Genomic DNA, 21,551 nt, shown 5'->3' on the forward strand with positions numbered 1-21,551 from the left:
CAACCTACCGTTCTCAAAGCTTTTATACAAACTAACGTTTTTAAAAACAGGTGTTCATTCCAGCATTTTAAACTGCATTCTTAATCGTCATTTTTTAATGATTCTTGAATATCAGATTTCTGGAGCTGTGGAGGCTAAGGAGACACCTAATAAAATATCAAGAGGATAGACAGCCAGTATTGTTCTGCCAGGATTAAAATGTCCGATGGTAAAGGGCATTTATCGATGATGAGAGGAGGAAGTTTTTATAAGAAATGCGTGGGGCAACTTTTTTGTACATAGAGAGTGGTGGGTGCCTGGAATTCACTGCCAGGGATGGTGATGGAGGCAATATAATAGAGGCAATACAATAGAGGCATATAAATGTGCAGAGAATGGATGAATATGCCCTGTGCCGAGGTTAGTTTAATTAGTCCTCATTAGTAGAATTAGTTTGGTACAATGTGCTGAGATGAAGAGCCTATTCTATGTTTTCTGACATGTATTTTCCTGAATAATTAATAGTCACTTGCAAATAGTCATTAGTTTTATTTATGAAGGAAACTGGGGAGCAGTTTGTGAAATGACCTGCTAAAAGCAGTGATCTAATCATTCCCAGTACCTTGTAATATACCACCCAGGTGAATTCCTGCTCCCTCCCACTATAACATATCTGTCTCCTGCTTTATTAACACATTAACCTCATCTACTGTTGTTCATTCCCCACACTTTAATACCTCATCCAGTTTAACTTCATTTTTCCTCATATTCCATAAGACATAAGCCCATCGAGTCTGTTCCACCATTCCATCGTGGCTGATGTATTATCCCTCTCAGCCCCATTCTCCTCCCTTCGCCACATAATCTTTGATACCCTAACTAACCAAGATCTTGTCATCCTTTGCTTTAAATATACTCAATAATTTGTCCTCCACAGCCATCTGTGGCAATGAATTCCACAGATTCACCACCCTCTGGCTAAAGAAATTCCTTTTCATCTCTGTTCTAAATGGACGTCTCTATATTCTGAGGCTGTGGCTTCTGGTCCGAGACTCACCCACTATAGGAAACATCCTCTCCATATCCACCCTGTCACGCCTTTCAGTATTTCATAGGTTTCAATGAGATAGAATCAGAAAACACTACAGCACAGGGGCAGGCTTTTTGGGCCATCTAGGCCATGCCGAACCATTAATCTGCCTAGTCCCATCGACCTGCACCCGGACCATAGTTCTCCATACCCCTCCCAACCATGTTCCTATCCAGGTTTCTCTTAAATGTTGAAAATGATTCTGGTACCACCACTTGTGCTGATCTCCACACTCTTACCATCCTCTAAGTGAAGAAGTTCCCCTTACATATTTCACCTTTCACCCTTAGCTCATGACCTGTAGTTGTAGTCTCACCCAACCTCAGTGGAAAAGGTCTTCCTGCATTACCCTATCTATTCCCCTCATAAATTTGTATACCTCTATCAAATCTCCCCTCAGTTCTAGGGAATAAAGTATTAACCTGTCCAATCTTGCCCTATAACTCAGGTCCTCAAGTCCCTGAAACATCCTTGTAAATTTTCTCTGTACTTTTTCAGTCTTATTTATATTTTCCTGCAGATAGGTGACCAAAACTGCACACAAAACTCCAAATTAGGCCTCACCAATGTCTTATACAATTTCAACATGACATCCCAACTCCTGTATTCAATACTTTGATTTATGAAGGCCAATGTGCCAAAAACTTTCTTTTTGGCCCTGTCTACCTTCAACAGCCACTTTCAAGGAATAATGGATCTGTATTCCCAGGTCGCACTGTTCTGTCATGCTCCTCAGTGCCCTAACGCTCACAGTCTGGTTGATTCTCCGAAAGTGCAACACCTCATACTTGTCTGCATTAAATTCCATCTGCCATTTCTTGGCTCTTTTTTCCATCTGGTCCAGATCCCACTCCAAGCTTTGATAGTCTTCCTCACTGTGCACTACACCCCAAATACTGGTGTCATCTGCAGATTTGCAGATCCACTTTACCACATTATCATCCAGATTGTTGATATAGATGATAAACCACAATGAACCCAGCACCGATCCCTCCGGTCCTTTAGAATACCTTCTAATAGCTTTTCCACTGCTGATGTTAGGCTCACTGGCCTAAAATTTTCTGGCTTAAGCCTCTTTTAAACAGGAACATCAGCTAATATCCAATCTTCCGGCACCTCACCCACAGCTAAGGATGCTTTAAGCATCTTTGCTCTCATGTTAACCATTTCATTCCCAGAATCATTCTCATGATCTTCCTCTGGTAATGAACTCCACGGATCTACCACCCTCTGGCTAAAGAAATTCTTCCTTATCTCTGTTCTAAAGGGACATCCTTCTATTCTGAGGCTGTGACCTCTGATCCTAGACTTCCCTAATATAGGAAACATCTTCCCTACGTCCACTCTATCTAGACCTTTAAATATTCAACAGGTTTTAGTGAGATCCCCCTCATTTCTTCTAAACTTCAGCAAGTACAGGCTCAGAGCCATCAAATGCTCCTCATACGTTAACCCTTTCATTCCTGGGATTATTCTTTTATTAAACAATATTTTTATTGAATTTTACATATATTTCACATATACAAATAAACAATAATAATAATTAAGCTAAATAGTGAAACATGTCCTCATGGTTTTCACAATCATCAAAGGAAAAGAAATATAACATTTCAAGTACTTCACATATTTAATAAAGAAATAAAATAAAAACACATCAGAGAAAAAAAAGTAGAAGCACTCAACAACACACAGCTATTTCAAAATGACTGTGCACCTTGACATCCAAGAAACTCCAGTAAAGGTTTCCACACATTTTCAAATTCTCCTGCCCTTCCTCTGGTTATGTAAGTCAGTCTCTCCAATATAATACAAGATGCCATCTCCTTCACCCATACATGTATCGAAGGTATATCCAGTTTTCTCCAAGATAAAGCTATCATCCTCCTGGCCTGCAGGAGTCCAAAGTCAATTAAAATTGACTGTTTTGAACTAACAGTAAAGTTCTTTGGATATATACCTAGTACACACATTTTTGCTTGGTGAAGCACCTTTACTCCAACAATCTCAGATATAGTCTGAAGAACTGTTTTCCAGTATTTTTTTAATTTTGGACATTCCCATACACAGTGAAACAGAGTACCCTTTTCTTCTGAACGTTTAACACAAGTGTCAGGGATGTCAGGGGACCAACGGTTCAGTTTGACTGGGGTAATATAAGTTCTCATTAACCATTTGTATTGTAATAGCTTCATTCTCATGTTAATTGATTGTTTTTGGGCTCTTAAGCATGCCATTTCCCACTCAGTTTCTTATTGTCCTCTTGAACGTCCGGTCTCCATGCCTCCAGCCTGTCAATGGTGGACTCCTTATCATATGACATCAAAGCTGTATAGAATAAAGAAATCTGACTCCTCCCCTTTAGGTTTAGAAGTGTGAGATTTTCAAGATGTGATAGTGGTGGTTCAGATATTAAATGCTTATATTTTGATAGTATGAAATGTTTCAGTTGCAGATATTTTAAAAAGTGTTTTTTAGGAATATGGTATGTCTGACACAATTGGTCAAATATAATGAGATTACCATTCATATAAAGGTCCTGTATTTTCTGCACACCTTTGTCTGCTCTCAGATTCTGAAACCACCATCTGCTCTTCCTGCCCTGAGGTATGTATTGCCCCATATTGGGGAGAAGCGAGAAATGGGAGGAGTATCTTTAATATGCTGATGTGCTTTATACCAGATGTCGATAGTATTTTTGAGGAAAGGGTTCTCGGTTGTTCTTTTCGGATTTCTTGGGTCTGCAGAGTATAGATACTGCAGAGCTTTAATGGGAGGTTTGATACTGATGCCTGTTCAATATTCACCCAGGCTGGAAGGGCCTCTATTGAGAAATAAAACATTGCAGAATGTAACTGAGCAGACCAATAATACCATTTCAGATTCGGGAGCCGTAGCCCTCCCTCTTCATAAGGCAGATATAGCAGCCCAAGTCTCAATCTAGGTTTTTTATTATTCCAAATGAATTAACTAAAAATACTATTAAGTTTATCAAAAAATGATTTTGGTAGTGGGAGAGGAAGTGATTGAAAAAGGTATAGAAATTTTGGTAATTATTCATTTTGATCATGTTTATATGGCCAATCATTGATATGGGCATTGTTATCCATCGATCCAACGTCTCCTTCACTTCGCCCACTAGTGGATCATAGTTTGTTGGGACGATCGTTTTAATTTCAGGGGCAATTTTGACACCAAAGTAGGTAAATCCTTCCTTTGCATTTATAAATGGGGACTTTATGACTGGTTTCAGTCTTCTTCTTTGTTCAAAAATAGTACTGATGATATTGAGTTGTTAATGTTATAACCAGAGAACTGCCCAAACAATTTATCTGTTGCATTAAGTTTGGAATACTGGCAGATAAATTTGTTTAAAAAAGAATCACGTTGTCAGCATATAAGGATATTCTATGTTCCTGTTCTCCTCGCTGGATGCCCGACAGACCTGTCTGCATTCTTATTGCCATAGCCAGGAGCTCTGTGGCCAGTATAAACAACATCGGTGACAAAGGGCATCCCTGGCGAGTACATCTCTCCAAGATGACTGGTTTAGAAACTATACTATTTGTTAAGACACTGGCTATTGGATTTGTATATAAAATCTGAATCCATTTAAGGAAGTTCTTTCCAAATCCAAATCTAGGCAATACATTAAATAAATATGGCCATTCTATTCTACCGAAGGCCTATCGAGCATCCAGGGATAATATTGCTGTATCATTAGCGTCAAATTTTTCATGAATTATGTTAAGAACTCTTTTAATATTATGGAATCCTTGGTGTTTTTGCACAAAACCATTCTGATCATTATGAACTAAATGTGGGATATAAAGATCTAATCTTCTTGCTAAGGCTTTACAAAGTATTTTTGTGTCCAATCCAATTAGACTTATTGGTCTAAATGAGGAACATTCTGTAGGCCGTTTGCCTGGTTTCAAGATCAGCGTTAACATTGCCAACCTTAAAGAGGGTGGGAGAGTCCCATTCCGATAAGATTTGTCATACATATTTAAGAGTGGGACTAGTAATTTTTCTTGAAATGTTTTGTAGAATTCAATTGGTAGGCCGTCAGGCCCTGGCACTTTACCACTGTTAATATTTTGGATAGCCTGTGATACCTCTTCAATTGTTAAACCTCTATCTAACTCCTTTATTGCATCTTCTGTCAGTGTCTAGAATTGAAACTGATCAAGAAATTTGTCCCATTCTTCTGAGGCTTGGGGGCATTCTGATCTATATAAATGTTCGTAAAATTCTCTAAAACTGTTATTAATTTCCAATGGGTCTACTGTTAGGCTTCCTGAAAAGGTTATTATTCTGTTAATTGCTCTATCAGACTGTATTTTTTAAATTCTCCATGCCAAGGGTTTCCCAGCTTTTTCTCCTTGATCGTAATAAGATTGCTTTACACATTAAACTTTTTGCAGCTTTATCAGCAGATAATTTATTACATTTGGCTCTCAAAAGTAGCAGATCTCTTTGTTTTGTTGGATCATCCCTTTCATTTATTGCGTTGGATTTGCGCCTTGGAAGGTTTCCAGGTTGTAAGGTTGTATGGAAGACCGGCAGTTGCCCCTGCTGTAAGTCTTCCCTCACCACGCCACCGATGTTGTCCAAGGGAAGGGCACTAGGGCCGATACAGCTTGGCACCGGTGTTGTCACGGAGCAATGTGTGGTTAACTGCTTTGCTCAAGGACACAACACGCTGCCTCAGCTGAGGCTCGAACTAGCGACCTTCAGATCACTAGACCGACGCCTTAACCACTTGGCCACGCGCCAACACATTTAGTTCTATCTCTAAAGATTTAATTTGTTTTTCCAAAGTTTCCATCTCCATTTTTTGTTGTTTGGCCTTGGAGCTTGTATAACTAATGATTTCTGGGAATCTTTCTAGAGAGCCTGCTCTGGACCCTCTCCAATACCAGAATATCCTTTCTTAGATAAGGGGTCCAAAACTGCTCACAATACTCCAAATGCAGTCTGACCAATTCTCAGCATTACATTCTTTACAACATACAGAAGGTCCATTGTTGTGCAAAGACCTACCTGTTCAGTACTGCTGTGACAGTATACAATGTTCCGCATAGTAACAATATTCAATATTCAGCAATAGTACATTCTGCTCAAATGTGCTTGATTCTGAAGCTTAGGCTAGGGTACAATCGGATGGTTACTTAAGAAAGCTGATTCACCTGTAAAGGATAGTCCTCTTTGAGAGGGTGTGTAAGTCACCTGATTCCATTGAATTATCCAAGTATCAATAGGGAAGAGAAAAATAATCTTTAATAAAGTGTCAGCTCTATTGAACAAGTAACGCTGCTCCGTATCCATGCCAAGCCAAACTTACTATGAAAGTTTAATATCTCTCAGGTGGGTATCCGTCTGGACCTGTGCCTGGTGCAGGAGGTGTTCCAACTGGCCCCATCCCAGCTCCTTCACAGGTACGTTACCAGTGTAACCCACTGCCAGCTATCACCAGGCTACTCTTCTGTTGTATATTATGGGGATACTGAATCTAAACCTGCCTTTCTAATCAGAATTGGGTTTAATATCACTGGCATATGTGGTGAAATTTGTTGTTTTGGGACTGTAAATTACAATAAGTATATATAAAAAGAACTAAATGAGTAGTGCAAAGAGGAAAAAGTAGTCAGGTAGAGTTCATGGATTCACTGTCCATTCAGAAATCTGATAGCAGAGGGGAAGAATCTATTCCTGAAGTGGTGGGTGTATGTCCTCAGTTCTGCTCAGAAATGTACTTTGTTGCTGTCACATTAGTATCAAAACCCAGTGTACTAACAGAGAAAATGACAAATTGTTGGAGGAATTCAGCAGCATCTGTGGAGGCAGAGGGGTGACTGATGTTTCGGGTCGAGACCCTCAGGACTGAGAGCTTAGGGGGAGCTGGTCAGTATAAGGAGATGAGGGGGAGAGACCGAGGCCGGAACCAGGCGAGGAGGGTGATGAAGCCAGGTGAGGACAGAGATTGGTAACTCATGTGGAGATACACAAGGCTGCAGGTGCTGGACTTCGATAAATATGGAGGGTGATAAGGGAGAGACGATGGGAAGGTGGAACCAGTGGGAAAGGAATAAGAGGCCCATTGTGTTAAGTGTGTAGGTGGTATGTACAAACATTTGTAGATAGAATCAGGGGAGAGGAGAACAAAACTTGAGTAATGGGGGAGGCTGGGGATGGTTTTGGAAAAAAGAGGGGGAGGTGCTGAGAGGACCTGGGTGGATCAGGAAGGGAGGGAAAGAAATACAGTGGGCATGGACGAACTCAAATTGAAAATTCACTGTTCATACCATTGGGTTCATCTAACCTGCGTTCCTCTCTCTCTTCAATACCGTACCAGTGACAATCCTGATGTAAACTTTACTGCGACTTAATACCATGTTATGACAGTCGTGTTCCCACTGGTGCTGTACCACTGTTATATTGTGAAGCATCTCTCCCCACTTCTACAGTACACTGTGTTATACCTTGACATTCTTGTCCTCACCAGTAATTTACTCCCAGTGTTATATATTGATTGGACTATGTCCACCAGTACTGTATCCCATGTAGAACACAGATCTCTACCGACCCATGTTCAGATAACAGAATGCAGGTTCTGCAGGGTCACTGAAATGGTTCAGAGGATATTTAACAGAGTGTAAGGGATGAGATGGAAATATCTATACAGTCTAGTGTGTCTTGTTAAAATCTGGAAGTGAGGAGAATGAGTACTCTATTTGTGTTTGCTGACAAATTACACAATTTAAATCAAATAAAATCTGCTCTTCAATAACATATGGTCCGATGCCATAATTTCCTTCAAGGAGGCATGATGTTTGTGATCCCTAGCAGTGTCTAACACATCACTATGCTGAGCATTGAGCTGTATAATTATCAGTATACTTGCTTTCTCTAGGTCATAGTTTGACCATTCAGTCTTAAAGATCAGGGTAAAAAGAAGCTTTGCACACACCAAGGTGAAGCTTCACTCTTCCAGAAGCTGCTGATGCCTTAAACAATGCTTTTGTCATCCTCAACACTTCTGTCCATAAGTTGGCACAGTGGCACAGCTCCAGTAACCTGTGTTCAGTCGTGACCTCTGTGCAGTCTGTATGGTGATTGTACATTCCATGTTATATCTGCCTATGACTCTGTGACTTCCAATGTTCTCCTGACCTGTGTCCCACCTTCCATCTTCCATGAACCTGGGTTTATCCAAGACTCTGTTCCCTCTAACTCTCTGACACAGTTTAGCTGCTGGTCTGATAGTGATGCCCCTCTCTCCTTTTTTGCTGAAATGCCCCCCCCCCCCACGGCTTCACTCTTCCCCTGTTGCTGGAATCGTTGAAATACACCCCTCCCCATTGCTTTCACTTTTCCCTTACCTCTGTAATCTCCCTTGTAGTTTGTCTCTGCTTTAGCCTTGCATTTACATTCTCTCTAGTCTATTCTGGTCTGCCCTCTCCTGAGTTTGTCTTTACACTTTCTACTCCCTCAATCTGAGCTCCAGCCTACTGACTTTTTTTCACAAATATCCATGTTAATTGGTATTAGTAATCAGTTACATCGGTGCTGGTTCCTTAAACTGCCTAGGTGCAAATCTTGGGCATTCCACTCCTTGTTAACTTCTGTAAATGACCTTGAGACAGTTTGACAATTTTCAAAGAACTTTGTAAGTATCAGATGAAGTTAATATTGGAATCTTTTCCATTCCTACAACCATTGGATATCAAGGCTTCAAGTCTGGGCTGTTGTCACTGATGTTCATTTTGCCACTGTTGACTGCTGGACAGTCAGCCGCTTAGACCTAAAGCTTAGAGACCCCTACAACACTTCCCTCACCCTTCCTCATTTTTTCTCTTCTCTGACTTTCAGTCCTTTCTTTACGATGCTTCTCAACGCTCACAGCTTTGAACTCATTTTTATATCCCAGTCAACTTGTGCCATGGGACATGTTTGCTACATTAAATATAAATGTATGTCATCATATCACAAGATGCATTACAGCTCAGATTCATTCTATTAGTACAGGTCCACAATCCCTCATCCGAAATCCTTGGGGCCAGTTGCATTTCGGAATTCAGAATTTTTCAGATTTCAGACCCCACCCCGCCCCACCCCCGATACCAAAAAACACGTTTGCTCAAGTCCCTTATTTAACCTGTCTCAGTGCAGTGGATTTTAGGACCCAGCGGCGCACCAAACCTACGCACATCCTCACATATACTTTAAATCATCTCTAGAGTACTTATAATACCTAATACAATATAAATGCTATGTAAATAATTGTTATACTGTATTGTTTAGGGAATAATGACAAAGAAATTTTTTTTCCAACAAAAACATACAATAAAACATAAAAACATACAGCTTCAAAAGAACCGAATCAAACACATGGTAAATGACTTATTGGAATAAATGTAGAACGTCACTGTCACTGTCACTATAAAACTTCAGTAACTTGTGTTTCTGTTTATTTAAATCATATACAGTGGTAGTTCCGACACTGTTTTCTTCAGTAAGACGCCGCACAGACACACCACGATCAAGCTTCTGCAATAACTCCACTTTCTGCGTTATTGATAGAGGAGATTCCTTCTCTTTTTCTCATTGTTACCAATGGGGTATCTGCAGCTCTTTTTGACATTTTCACAGTGAAATTAAACACAAGGTCAACAGTGAACACAAAATATCAGCGAACAGCAAATGCACGTGTAACCAGTACGAGCGCTGAACCACAACTGACGTCTGGCGGCCTCTGCTAGTGCTGCCACGTCACACCTGAGTGACGTCAGCTGTTAGCCAAAAAAAACTTCAGTTTTTGGAGCTTTTTGGATTTCAGAATTTCGGATAAAGGAATGTGCACCTGTATTTCCATTGTCTATGATCCCTATGTTCCAACCATACCTGGAATTCACTAATGGTCAAATCTTTCGTTGTGTGCCAGTGTTGTTGGAGGTAAACGACTGTATAATATCGGAGATTTGAAGTGTAGGCGAGCATACTGAAAATATTCAGCAGCTCACAGGCAGCATCAGCAGATTCCAGGTACTCCAGTTTCCTCCCACAGTTCAAAGGCATACCAATTGGTACATTAATTGGTCATTGCAAATTGTCCTGTGATTAGGCTAGGGTTAAATCGGGGGTTGCTTGGCAGCACAGCTCAAAGGGCCGATTCCATGCTGTCTCTGAGTTAACAAGACCATAAGACAAAGGAGCAGAATTGGGCCATTCACTCAATAAATAGATATAAAAACAGTTGGCATCTCAGGTTAGTGAATTTCAATCAGAACTAGAAAATGTTCGAAACAAGAAGGTTTAATTTGTAGAGGAAGGGGAATGGGTGGCGAGAGCACACAGAATAACCTGGACACGCTAACACAAGGAGAGGTGGTCCAGCCCTGAGAGAGGGTGATCGGTGCTTGTCAACACTGAAGGATGATCTGCCTGGAGGAGATGCAAGAAGAGGGAAGTGAAAAGCAAAAAAGAGAGAAGAAAGAAAAGGCTGGAAGATGCAGATGCGGGAGATTTGAAATAAAAGGAACTGCTGAAATACTCACGAGGTCAGCATCATTGGAGCAAGAAATGCAGATTACAATCTTGCAGCAGAACTGGAAAGGCTGGTTACTTGAAATTGTTGGATTTCAGCCATGAGGCCTGTTGACAATAAAGTACCACATTGCTAAACCTCGAACTTGCTTGGCCTTTGCTGGAATAGTAGACATTCCCAAGGTCAGAGTGAGCAAAGTGGGATGGAGAATTAAAGTGACATGGAGATAGGAAATTCAGGGTTACCCACACAGACTGGATGGAATTCCTCGGCATTTTTTGATCCATCTATTAGGAACTGTGCCTGAGGAAAAGCAGGCATGTTCAGAGCCAAGCAGTCTTAGCTGCTGTCTGTACCCAGCAAGCATCCACAATGAAACAGGTCTGCAGCAGGCACAGTAAACCCACCTACTGATTCCAGTTTCATTGACGCATGAGCCCAGTATCCTTGTTAATCACTGAACTCGTGCGACACTTCAAGCGTTCAAATCATTCCATTAGCCCTTGGTCCCTTAGGAGAGGAAGATTTCCCTGCAGAATCTCTATCCTTGCAAATCTTTACCCCTGCATTCCAAGATCATGTTTCCCTCCCCACCCCCACCACAAACTGTAGTTTATGGAAATGAAGTCTGCCAACACAAGAAGAAGTGCTTCAGGCCTGAGAAGGGGTGATCAGTGCTTGGTAACGTGGAATCAAGCCCAGGATCTTGGTAGTATGAAGGGGTAGATCCCAGCATATATCCCCCCCAAGGTTTTTGTGAACAGCAGTTGTACAATGGTACCATTTAGAAAGTGACCTTTCTCCGTGACAACAGCTCTTTCACAGAGGGGTATGGTTATCCCTGCTCCCTTGGGATTTCTCCACTTTTTTAATATATATTTCTGCTCTTCAGATTATATCAGCAATTCCCTTTGAAAGTTTATAATAGATCTGCTTCCATCGTCATTGCAGATCATGACAACTTGCGGCATGTAAGATTTGTGCCACCTCTGCTGTTTTGCGAATTAACTTAAATCTGTGTCCTCATATAGTCATTCATCCTGTCAGTGGAAACGGTTCCTGCTTGTCTGCTTCATCAAAATGCATGATCATTTTGGACACTGCCACCAAGTCTTCCCTTGACCTTTTCTCCTATTAAATTAGAACATTCTGTCCTCCTACAGGGCTATTTAGTTATTTTTGTCTAAGACAGAGCTTGATAGGTTCTTGATTGAACACGGCATCAAAGATTATGGGGAGAAGGCTGGTGGGGTGGGGCTGAGAAGGGGATGAAAAAATATCAGCCATGACTGAATGGCAGAGCAGACGCGATGGGCCAAATGGCCTAATTCTGATCCTATGTCTTATGGTCTTATGGTTTTATCCGATTGTTAGATTTAAATCCCTCAGGATAATCCAGCACCTTAAAAGGAAAGGCCTGTGACATCAGGCATTTATGTATTGGATGAGGGGAATTGGGTTGCATCATACTGAGTTTGAACAAGTTCTCATATTTCTGTAGGACCATATGACTGAAAACATGAATGCCAGCTCTCAGAGCACAATCATTAGTCCTATTTCTGCATTATCTGCCTGCAGCCTATTTTTCACTCACATGCCTATCACCACAACAGTTCTCCTGTTGCCTGGCTACAACAGGGGCATTTTACAGCGGCAATTTAACCGTCAATGGGATGGTTAAAGTCAACGGGAAACCGGAGGATTTCATGTGGACACAGAGAACCTGCGAAGTCCACCTGGCCTGGCTCGAGCCGTGGTCACTGGTACAGCACTGACCGCTGCACCACTGTTGAGCTTTCATTCAAAAAGACTGGGAAATCTTCGGTAGACCATGCAGAGCCATTGGGCAATGGGATTTAAACTCACAAAGGCTCACTGTGGCTGGGTAGGGATGGGCCACTGAGAGACCTTGAGGCAAGTCCTGCTTACATCAAGGGCTTCACACAAAAATTTGATAATTCTGGGAAGCTAGCTCTCTTTCATGGTAGGTTAGTTACACCTGCAGTCAGTATATCAGTAATTAATAACAAAAGAAAGTCTGCAGATGCTGGAAATACAAAGGCTCTCTGCCCAAAACGTCGACTGTTTATTCAGCTCCGTAGATGCTGCTTGACCTGCGGAGTTCCTCCAGCATTTTGTCTGTGTTGTATCAGTGATTAATGTAAACATGGCAATTAATATATTAAACCCTGCTTTGTGGGTTTGATATGTTGGGGTTAGGAAAATCATGGATTTGACACAGAGCCAAGATACATTAGGACAGCCTTTCTCAACCTTTTGGCCCTGGAGGAACCCTTGAAATAATTTTCTAGTCTCAGGGAACCCCTGCGTAAAAATTATTAAATTTACAGCTCAGACACATGATCTGCATATTTTGGCCTTTATTTCTCTTATAGCCAGGAGGGCATTGTAGCTTAAGTGGAAGGATGCTACTCCACCTACTCATACTCATTGGTTACATGATGTTATGTCTTGCTTAAACTTAGAGAAGATGCGCTGTTCAATTTCTGAACCTAGACAAGATTTTTTTTTAACATTGTGGGAACCTTTTTTGAAATATTTTTAAAATATTTGATTTGTTATTAAGCACAGATATTGACTAATAATATGTTTTACTCTATGTTAAGGATTTCTTCCTTTTCCTTTCTTTTAACCAAACAGCTTTTTTTTCTGGTAGTAGGTTTAGATTTTTTTGTATAATAAAATTATCTCTTTTCAATATTATGTTTAAATTCAATTTTATATGGATATGGAGTAGTTACACTTTATCTGTGATTTCAATATATTGTAATCGATATATATTATATATCCTATTGTACTCTGTATTCTTTTATGTAAGAAATTAATAAAAATATTGAAAAAGAAAAAAATTTACAGCTCATGATATGTTCACATGATCAGTAAGTTGTAGATATAATAATCTAAAAATAATTGTCAATGCTCTTTTAAGTAGAGAATGAATCTTCAGCCAGACTTCCTTGAGAAAAAAACAGGTAGTTAAGTTTAGCTTACCTTTCTTGAAATTAATCTCTTTCTTTCCTTTCCATAAATTTCTGTTACATAAATGGCTTAAGCCAAAATGGGATTTAATTTTTCTAAAGCTAGGCTTGGTAGATTTAATTTAAGTAAAGGTTGTAAATTGATCTTAATTAATGCTATTTACAACATGAGGTTTTATTGACAATGTTGAATAGTAAATTTACTAAAAACCATAAGCCAAAGCAATATGAATTAAAAAGCCTAAGATATAATTTTATACAAGGCATTGAAAAAAACATTTGCTTACTAATTGACATGATCAGGCTCAAATATAGGCATAGCATGTGAAACCTCTGCTTGATTTTTGCCGCACAAATACTCAGTTCTGGGTCGAATTTGAGATAAGCATACACTGATTTCACCTTCAACTGAAATATATGACTCCTGTCCTTGCTCTTGATGCTTGTTAAATAAGAAAAAGCTTGCTCACACATGTAAGAAGTTGAAAACTGTAGCAAGATGTTCATTGTTTTCCTATGAATGGCAGGATACTCTTCTTTCACAGAATCCCAGAACAGATCAGTAAACCTCATCTTGAGTGCATAATCAGACTGCACAATCACAAAGTTCTTCCTCTTCTCTCAAAAGTCAAGTTCTTGGGCTGGGCAGAAGATTCAAAGAAAGGGCCCTTCACCCAGTCATACACTTGTGTTGAAAGGGAGAAAAATACTGTTCAGTTTCATTCTGCAGTTCTTCCAAGCAGTTTTCAATTAGACTCAAGACTTTCTGATTTCCTTCCCCACTCTCAAGCCCAAGCAGCAGTGGAAACATTTCAAGATTTCTTTTTGCAACATGATTTTTCCAAAGATTCAATTTCCTTTTAAATCCAAGAATCTTGTCACTTGAAGTCAAAACATCTTCTCCAGGGCCTTGCAGAAACATGTTCAACTAGTTCATATGATGAAAAATGTCTGCCAGGTAGGTTAGTTTCTGCAGCCATTCTTCATCTTCAAATCATCCATGAAAATCTGCCCTACTATTTGCTTGAAAATACTCCTGCTTTCACCTTTCAGCTCAAACACCCTGTTGAGAACTCTAAGCCACTGGATTTCTGTATGTAGCAACAGAAAAAGTTTTTTTGAACTTCGCCATCATTTGCAAATCTTACAAATTTGGGTCATCAGTCCATGTAAAGTCCATGCTTTCATTGTGAAGATGGACTTTTTTGTGTCCGTTGTTGCAGTAGTGCAGTGAAATGACTCAGAGGATTGTAATTCTTCATCATTAACCTTATCAGAATTGTCTGTAGGCTTAGGCCTAGAATCCTCCTCTTCCATCTCGCACCTCCTCTTCAAAAATCAGCACACTGGCCTGTCTTTAGAATGAAAGTTTCCCTCCAATTTTCTACTACACAGGTAGAGATTGTTTACTCTCATAAGTCAGTCAGTGGCACATAAGGGGAAGTTGAGGAAGGGAATTCGGGAGAGGGAAGCTAACGTCACAGCCCGAGTTGGATGAGTTCATTCAATGCTCGGAAAACGCACTTCACTCCCCTCATCAGCCGACCGTCCTCCCCTCTGTACAATACAGTGCTCACCAATTATCAACGGCCTCCCCTATCTCGCGTCCAACACTGAGAATGGACTCAACCAAATAAACACGGTCCTACTGGGCTGAGAGACCGCTGACGAGCTTGCTAATGGGGCTGCTCAGTCACTGCCCACCGCTGCGAGCGTGGTTCAAAAAACGATGTTTGTTTCTTTTTCCCCTGACCTCTCACGGAACCCCGGTTGAGAAATCCTGTACTAGGAGGTTTAGTATTTGATCCTGGTACCAGATATCAGATAGGTTAGGGAGCACTCTGCATGTTAGGGAGGCCGAACCGGGAGTGTAAACTTAGAGCAGAAGAGGAAAACATCACGTGTTGTGAGGTAATCACCTGCAAATTTAACTCTGTCTCTCTCTCTCTTTGGATGTTGCCCAGCTTGCTGAATATTTCTAGCAGTACCTGATACAGGCCTTTGCTTATTGTTTACAGAATTACAGTTTTGCAGCTCATAGATGACGACGTGTTTAAGGTTGGGTGATTTTACTGGAAGAGTAAAACGTTTCAGTAATTTGTTTCTTCTCTCTCTGCCTTCCTTGGGCACAGCCTTCAATGCCAAACATCGGAGGCTTGTCAATAGGAGGTGGGACACAGGGCACCATCAAACCAGTTGCCAACTTCAACGCGCAGAGCGACGCTGAAATTCTGCGGCAAGCCATGAAGGGAGCTGGTAAGTCCCATCGTGCGAGTAAACAGGAAAATCAGGGCACGCAATGAGAAAGCTCCTCCATTGGTGTCATTGTGACACAGTAGTTGTTACATTTATGTACAGTGGAAAAATCTTGTATATGCTGCCTTATACGTGGCTGTCCTTGTGTGAAAACAGAGTAAAAGTGTTCACGGTGCATAAACAGGACTTTCTGACTGAGTGACCTATGGCTGCTGTATATCTTCACACAGGGCTCCATTCACTTTACTTACCCTTTTCCACCTATCTGTCACCTACCTGCCACCTCCCCTCTCTCCTTGCATAAGTTTCAAATCTTCACTCCATCTCTTGCTGCAAGTTCTACATCCTCCTCACAGAACATAGAGCACAGAACATTACAGCACCTCTCAGGCCCTTCAGCCCATGATGCTGTGCTGATCTTTTAACCCATTCTAAGATCAACATAATCCTTCCAACCAACATAACCTTCCATTTTTCTATCATCCTTGCTAAGAGTTTTTTAAATGCCCCCTATTGTATCTGCCTTTACCACCACCCATGGCAGGGCGTTCCACGCACCCACACCTCTCTGTGCAAAGAACTTACCTCTGACATCCCCGCTATACCTTTCTCCATTCACCTTAAAGTTATGCCCGCTTATATTTTGAAAACCCTACCCTCCTTTCTGCAAGTTAAAACATTCCATTGCCCTGGAATGGTTATCGACCTGAAAGATTAGCTTTGTTTCTCTTCCCACACATGGTGTCCGGCATGCTGAATATTTCCAGCTTACGATGCTGGAATTTGGAGCCAAAAACAACCTGCTGGAGGAGCTCGGCGGGTCAAAGGGATAGTTGATTAACGTTGCGCCATCCTGCTTCCTGTGTTGATATCAAAAATGTAGATGCATGGGGAAGTCTGAGCACATTGGGCTACACTTGGCAAGGGCAGAACATTTCAAAGTAAACAATTTTGGTTGTGCCTTAAATGGTAAGGTTAGAAAGACTCTTGACAGTGTTCTTTAAGATTACAGAATTTGTCAAAGCCAGGTTTATTGTCAAATGCACAAGCACAGTGTGATAGCATCGGAGGCACAGAGCATCAGATGCACAGCACTCTCAAGAAGAATAGACATTACCTATACAAAATAAATCATAAATGAAATAATCCAATAGGAACAAAAATAGCAAGGCTTGGTATAGTGTAAAGTGGTCAGAATCGTCATAATGTTCCCACCCTGAGGTAATGATAAGGGCGTTGTACAGGCTGATGCTAGAGCTGTATGTTTGAAGGGAAGTAGGTGTTCTTGAACCTGGTGCTGAAGGGTCTTCAGGCTCCTGTACCTCCTGCAAGAGGATGGCATGACCAAGATGGTGGAGATCTTAAATGATAGATGTTGCCTTCATCCTGTAGAAACTACCAACAGTGTGGAGGGATGTACTAATGATGCATTGGCTGAGTCCACTATGCAGCTCCTTCCACTCCTGCGCATATGACCAGGATGCTACAGGGCAAAATACTTTCAACAGAACATCTGTAGCAGAATATTCGGTGACAAGCCGATCCTTCGTAAACTGTGAGGAAAGTAAAGATGCCGGTGTGCCTTCCTTGTGACTGCATCTATGTGCTGGGCCTGGGACAGACCATCCGACATGTTAGTGCCCAGGAATTTAAAGCTGCTGACCCCCTCCATCACTGATCCACCAATATACGTTCACCCTGCTTCCCCTTCCTGAAGCCAGCAATCGGTCCTCCATATTGAGGTAATCTCAGATTATTTCCTTGGTTGCTGAGATGCCAGTAAAATGCAACAGAATTAAGAATATTACAGAAAGAGTTAGCAGCTGATCAGTTCTTAGGTGCTTACAATGTGTCCCAAATTATGAAGAGCCTTGTTAAAGAAAGTGTTAGTTGGAATGTCAGAGGGTGTGGAAATTAAATGGAAGAGTAGTATAAGACTGCATTAGACTATAAGAAGCATGGGAAGTGAGTTAAATTTGACAGCTCTAAGCTGTGCACGAGTGTGCGTGCACACACATTTTTCAACCAGCGCACAAAGGAAATTAATGTGCACACAAAAGGTTAGTTACCTAAAATAATGTAGTAATTAATAATTATACTTATTGAAAATAATCTTTTAGCTAAATGTTTCTGTTAGTGATGTTGCAGCAAGACTTAAACAGGCAACACTGTGTAGCACACCGTGAAGATCTGGGGATTTGTGATGCATGGAAAGAAGTCAAGTTAATCAGAGACATTGAAACTTTGATGAGAACAATCTATACAATGTTTTCTTGATCTGCAGTTAAAAGATGCAAATTTAAAGAAATTGCAGAGGCCTCTGAAAATGAAGCTGTTGCTTTCAGACAACATAATGAAGTCAGATGGTTATCTGGACACTTTGCGTTGCAGGCAATAATAAAAAATTATGAGGCACTGATCACATACTTTGAAGAAGGATCAGGCAAATGACCCTGTGGCTAAATATTGTCACAAGAAATTGATAAACATCACATACAAAGTAGCTTTACAGGCTTTAAGTGATGTCTTTGATGAACTGGCTGCACTGTGCAAGATTCTGCAAAAGAGTGGCCTGACACTGATTGATTCACTTCATTTTGCACGGGGCAAAATTAACAAGATAAGAAAGCAGTATCTGGGAGACAATGTTTCGTGGAGTGACAAAGTTAAAGTTTTGCTAAGCCAACAACGTGAAGAAAACGTCACAGTAGATACAAGTTCGCTGCTGACTTTCATAAATAGTCTTTGTGTTCATTTAGAAGAAAGGTTTCCTGAAGATGAGGTGCAGGAATGGTCAGCTTTTGACTTCTCCACAATTGCAGATTGTGACTTCACATTTGGCGATGAACAAGTTAATGCCTTATGTCTAAAATATCATGATTTTCTAGCTGAAAGTACTGTAATAGTTAGACAGTTTAATGATTTCAAATTTTCCGTGCAAGAAAAAATTAAATCCAAACTGATTTCAAACTTTGCTCAAATGGTGGCATTTGTACTTCAAAATGAACAGTTTTGCAACCTTGCACAGTTGATGGACATTGGGGGAACCTTTCTTGCGTCTAGTGCGGACTGTGAGCGAGGTTTTAGCCTAATGAATCAACTCAAAAACAAGCTGAGAAACTGTTTAGGTGAATGTCATTTGGATATGTTAATGAGAATCAAAAGCTATCAATTGGAGGGAAGTCCTATTAGTCTAGATAGAGTTTACAAAGTAAATGCCAAAGACAGGAGAGAGAAAAAATAACTGAAAGACTTAAATATGTATGTTATTTTGTTGTTACTCTGTGCAGTTTTACGTCAAATATTTTGTAAACCTACATAAACTGTGCCATGTGTGCATTCAGTGCATACATACGTTTGTCACAGGAAAAAAATTTGCACAACGTAAGATTTTTGCGCACACTGACTACTAAGAATTAGAGGGAACATTGCAGCAGAGTATTAGAGAGTAAATAGAGTGAGCAGATTGGATTGATCCAGGCCAATCATGAAAAAATTACTGGCATGAGATTGATAGACCAAATGGCTGTTCTGTTTTGGTTGTGAGAAGTTATGCCAATGCTGTTATGTGCTTTTGCAACATAGTTAATTTGTTCTTATCAAACAAAGGTGTAAAAGAGCATAACAACTCTGTTTTGCAGGGACCAATGAACAGGCAATAATCGATGTGGTTGCCAATCGCTCCAATGACCAAAGACAGAAGATTAAGTTAGCATTCAAGACCTTGTATGGCAAAGTGAGTTTTCAGTTACTGGTTTTCTACTACATTTCTTGTGCAATGATCCTCACTGAATCACAGACACTGACAGTAACAGGGGTAACATACCTAAGACACCAACTTCCCATGGGGCACGGCCCAGACACTCTGACACTCACTGGGAGACTGTTCTTTGCATACTAACTATCAGAGGGAACAATCACATGGACACTAATTCACTGGTGTATAGTCCCAAGGAATCTGACCCTCGCTGGCGAATAGTATCATGGGTGCTAATTTAGAGAAGTTCAGTACACTGCCATTTCCTTCCCTCCCATGTTCTCATGCTCTCTCCCATGCCCCTCTCCCCCCCCTCCCCTCTCCTCCTCTCTCCTCCTCTCTTCCCCTCCCCTCCCTCACCCTTTCTCACTCTCCCCACCCCCCCGTACTCCCCAGTTTACCGCCCCCTCTACCCTCCTCCACCCGCTCATCCTCTCACCTCTCTTTCCTCACCCACCCCCTCTCCACCCCAGGATCTTTTTGACATTTTAACATTTACAACACCTCCACCTACAAAATACTACCTCAGAGTTATGTGTCAGTCTAGAGTTCCTGTTAGAGTGAAAGGCAAGGCTGGCAGGATTAGAGAACCCTGGTGATAAAGGATATTAAGACTCTGGTTCGGAAAAAGAAAGCATCTATATGACAGATGTTAGTACCTGGGACCAACTGAATCCCTTGAGGGGACTAAGCAATATAGAAGTTCATTTAAGAGATAAGTCAGGAGGGGGGAAAAGAGGACATCAGATAGCTTTGGCAAATGAGGTAACAGGGAATCTTAATAAATCCTACAAGAATATTAAGATCCAAAGAATGACTTGAGAGAAAATAGGATACCTTAAAGAGTGCTGTGGTCATCTATGGGTGCAGTCAGAAGGGATAGGTGAGATCTTAAAGGAATATTTCTCATCTGCATATACTGTGGAGAAGATCATATAAGCTAAGGAATTAAAAGATGTCTTGAAACTTAAATACATTGCAATAGAGGAGGAGTTGGCAATCTTCAAAGTGTATTAAGGTGGATAAATCCCCGGGACCTGAGCAATGTATCCTAAGACTTTGTGGGAAACTGCAGAAGCACTGATCGTAGTTAGCAATGGGTGAGGTACTAGACGACTGGAGATAGTCTAATGTTGTGCTTCAAGAAAGACTGGATGGACATGTCAGGGAGCTACAGTGAGCCTCACATCGGTGGTGGGAAGGTCATTGGAAGGGATTCTGAGGGACAGGATCCACTATCATTTGGAAAGACAGGGACTGGTAGGGATGGGCCCCATGGCTTTATGTGCGTGAAGTTGGGTCTCACGAATTTGAATGAATTTTTTGAAGAGTTGACCGGCAGGGTCAACAAGGTTAGAACAGTAATTGTGGTTTACACATGGACATGGGAAAGTGTTGTTGAACAGAAGGAGCTGGTGGTACGGGTATCATGGTTCTCTAAAAGTGGTGAAGAAGATATTTGGCACATTTGTCTTCAGCTGTTAGAGCACCAAGTAGAAAAGTGAAGATATCACGCAAACACAAGGAATTCTGCAGATGCTGGAATTTCAAGCAACACACATAAAAGTTGCTGATAAACGCAGCAGGCCAGGCAGCATCTATAGGAAGAGGTACAGTCGACGTTTCGGGCCGAGACCCGTCGTCAGGACTAACTGAAAGAAGAGCTAGTAAGAGATTTGAAAGTGGGAGGGGGAGGGGGAGATCCAAAATGATAGGAGAAGACAGGAGGGGGAGGGATGGAGCCAAAAGCTGGACAGGTGATTGGCAAAAGGGATATGAGAGGATCATGGGACAGGAGACCTAGGGAGAAAGAAAGGGGGAGGGGTGAAGCCCAGAGGATGGGCAAGAAGTGTAGTGAGAGGGACAGAGGGAGATATCACATTACTTTGGTGAAACTGGCTGCCTGGGTTTAGGAAGGATGTC

General features: G+C 41.2%; 1 protein-coding gene across 1 annotated transcript in view; it reads left to right on the top strand.

The window, feature by feature from the left end:
• LOC134358498 (annexin A7-like) overlaps positions 1-21,551 on the top strand; it is an 86,034-nt gene that overhangs the window by 36,740 nt on the left and 27,743 nt on the right. The window contains exons 5-7 of the mRNA XM_063070786.1: positions 6,437-6,507; positions 15,748-15,871; positions 19,513-19,607. Of these exons, the coding sequence (XP_062926856.1) occupies positions 6,437-6,507; positions 15,748-15,871; positions 19,513-19,607 (290 nt within the window). The remainder of the gene's footprint in view (positions 1-6,436; positions 6,508-15,747; positions 15,872-19,512; positions 19,608-21,551) is intronic.

The sequence above is a fragment of the Mobula hypostoma genome, chromosome 18, assembly GCF_963921235.1.
Source record: "Mobula hypostoma chromosome 18, sMobHyp1.1, whole genome shotgun sequence".
NCBI lineage: Eukaryota > Metazoa > Chordata > Chondrichthyes > Myliobatiformes > Myliobatidae > Mobula > Mobula hypostoma.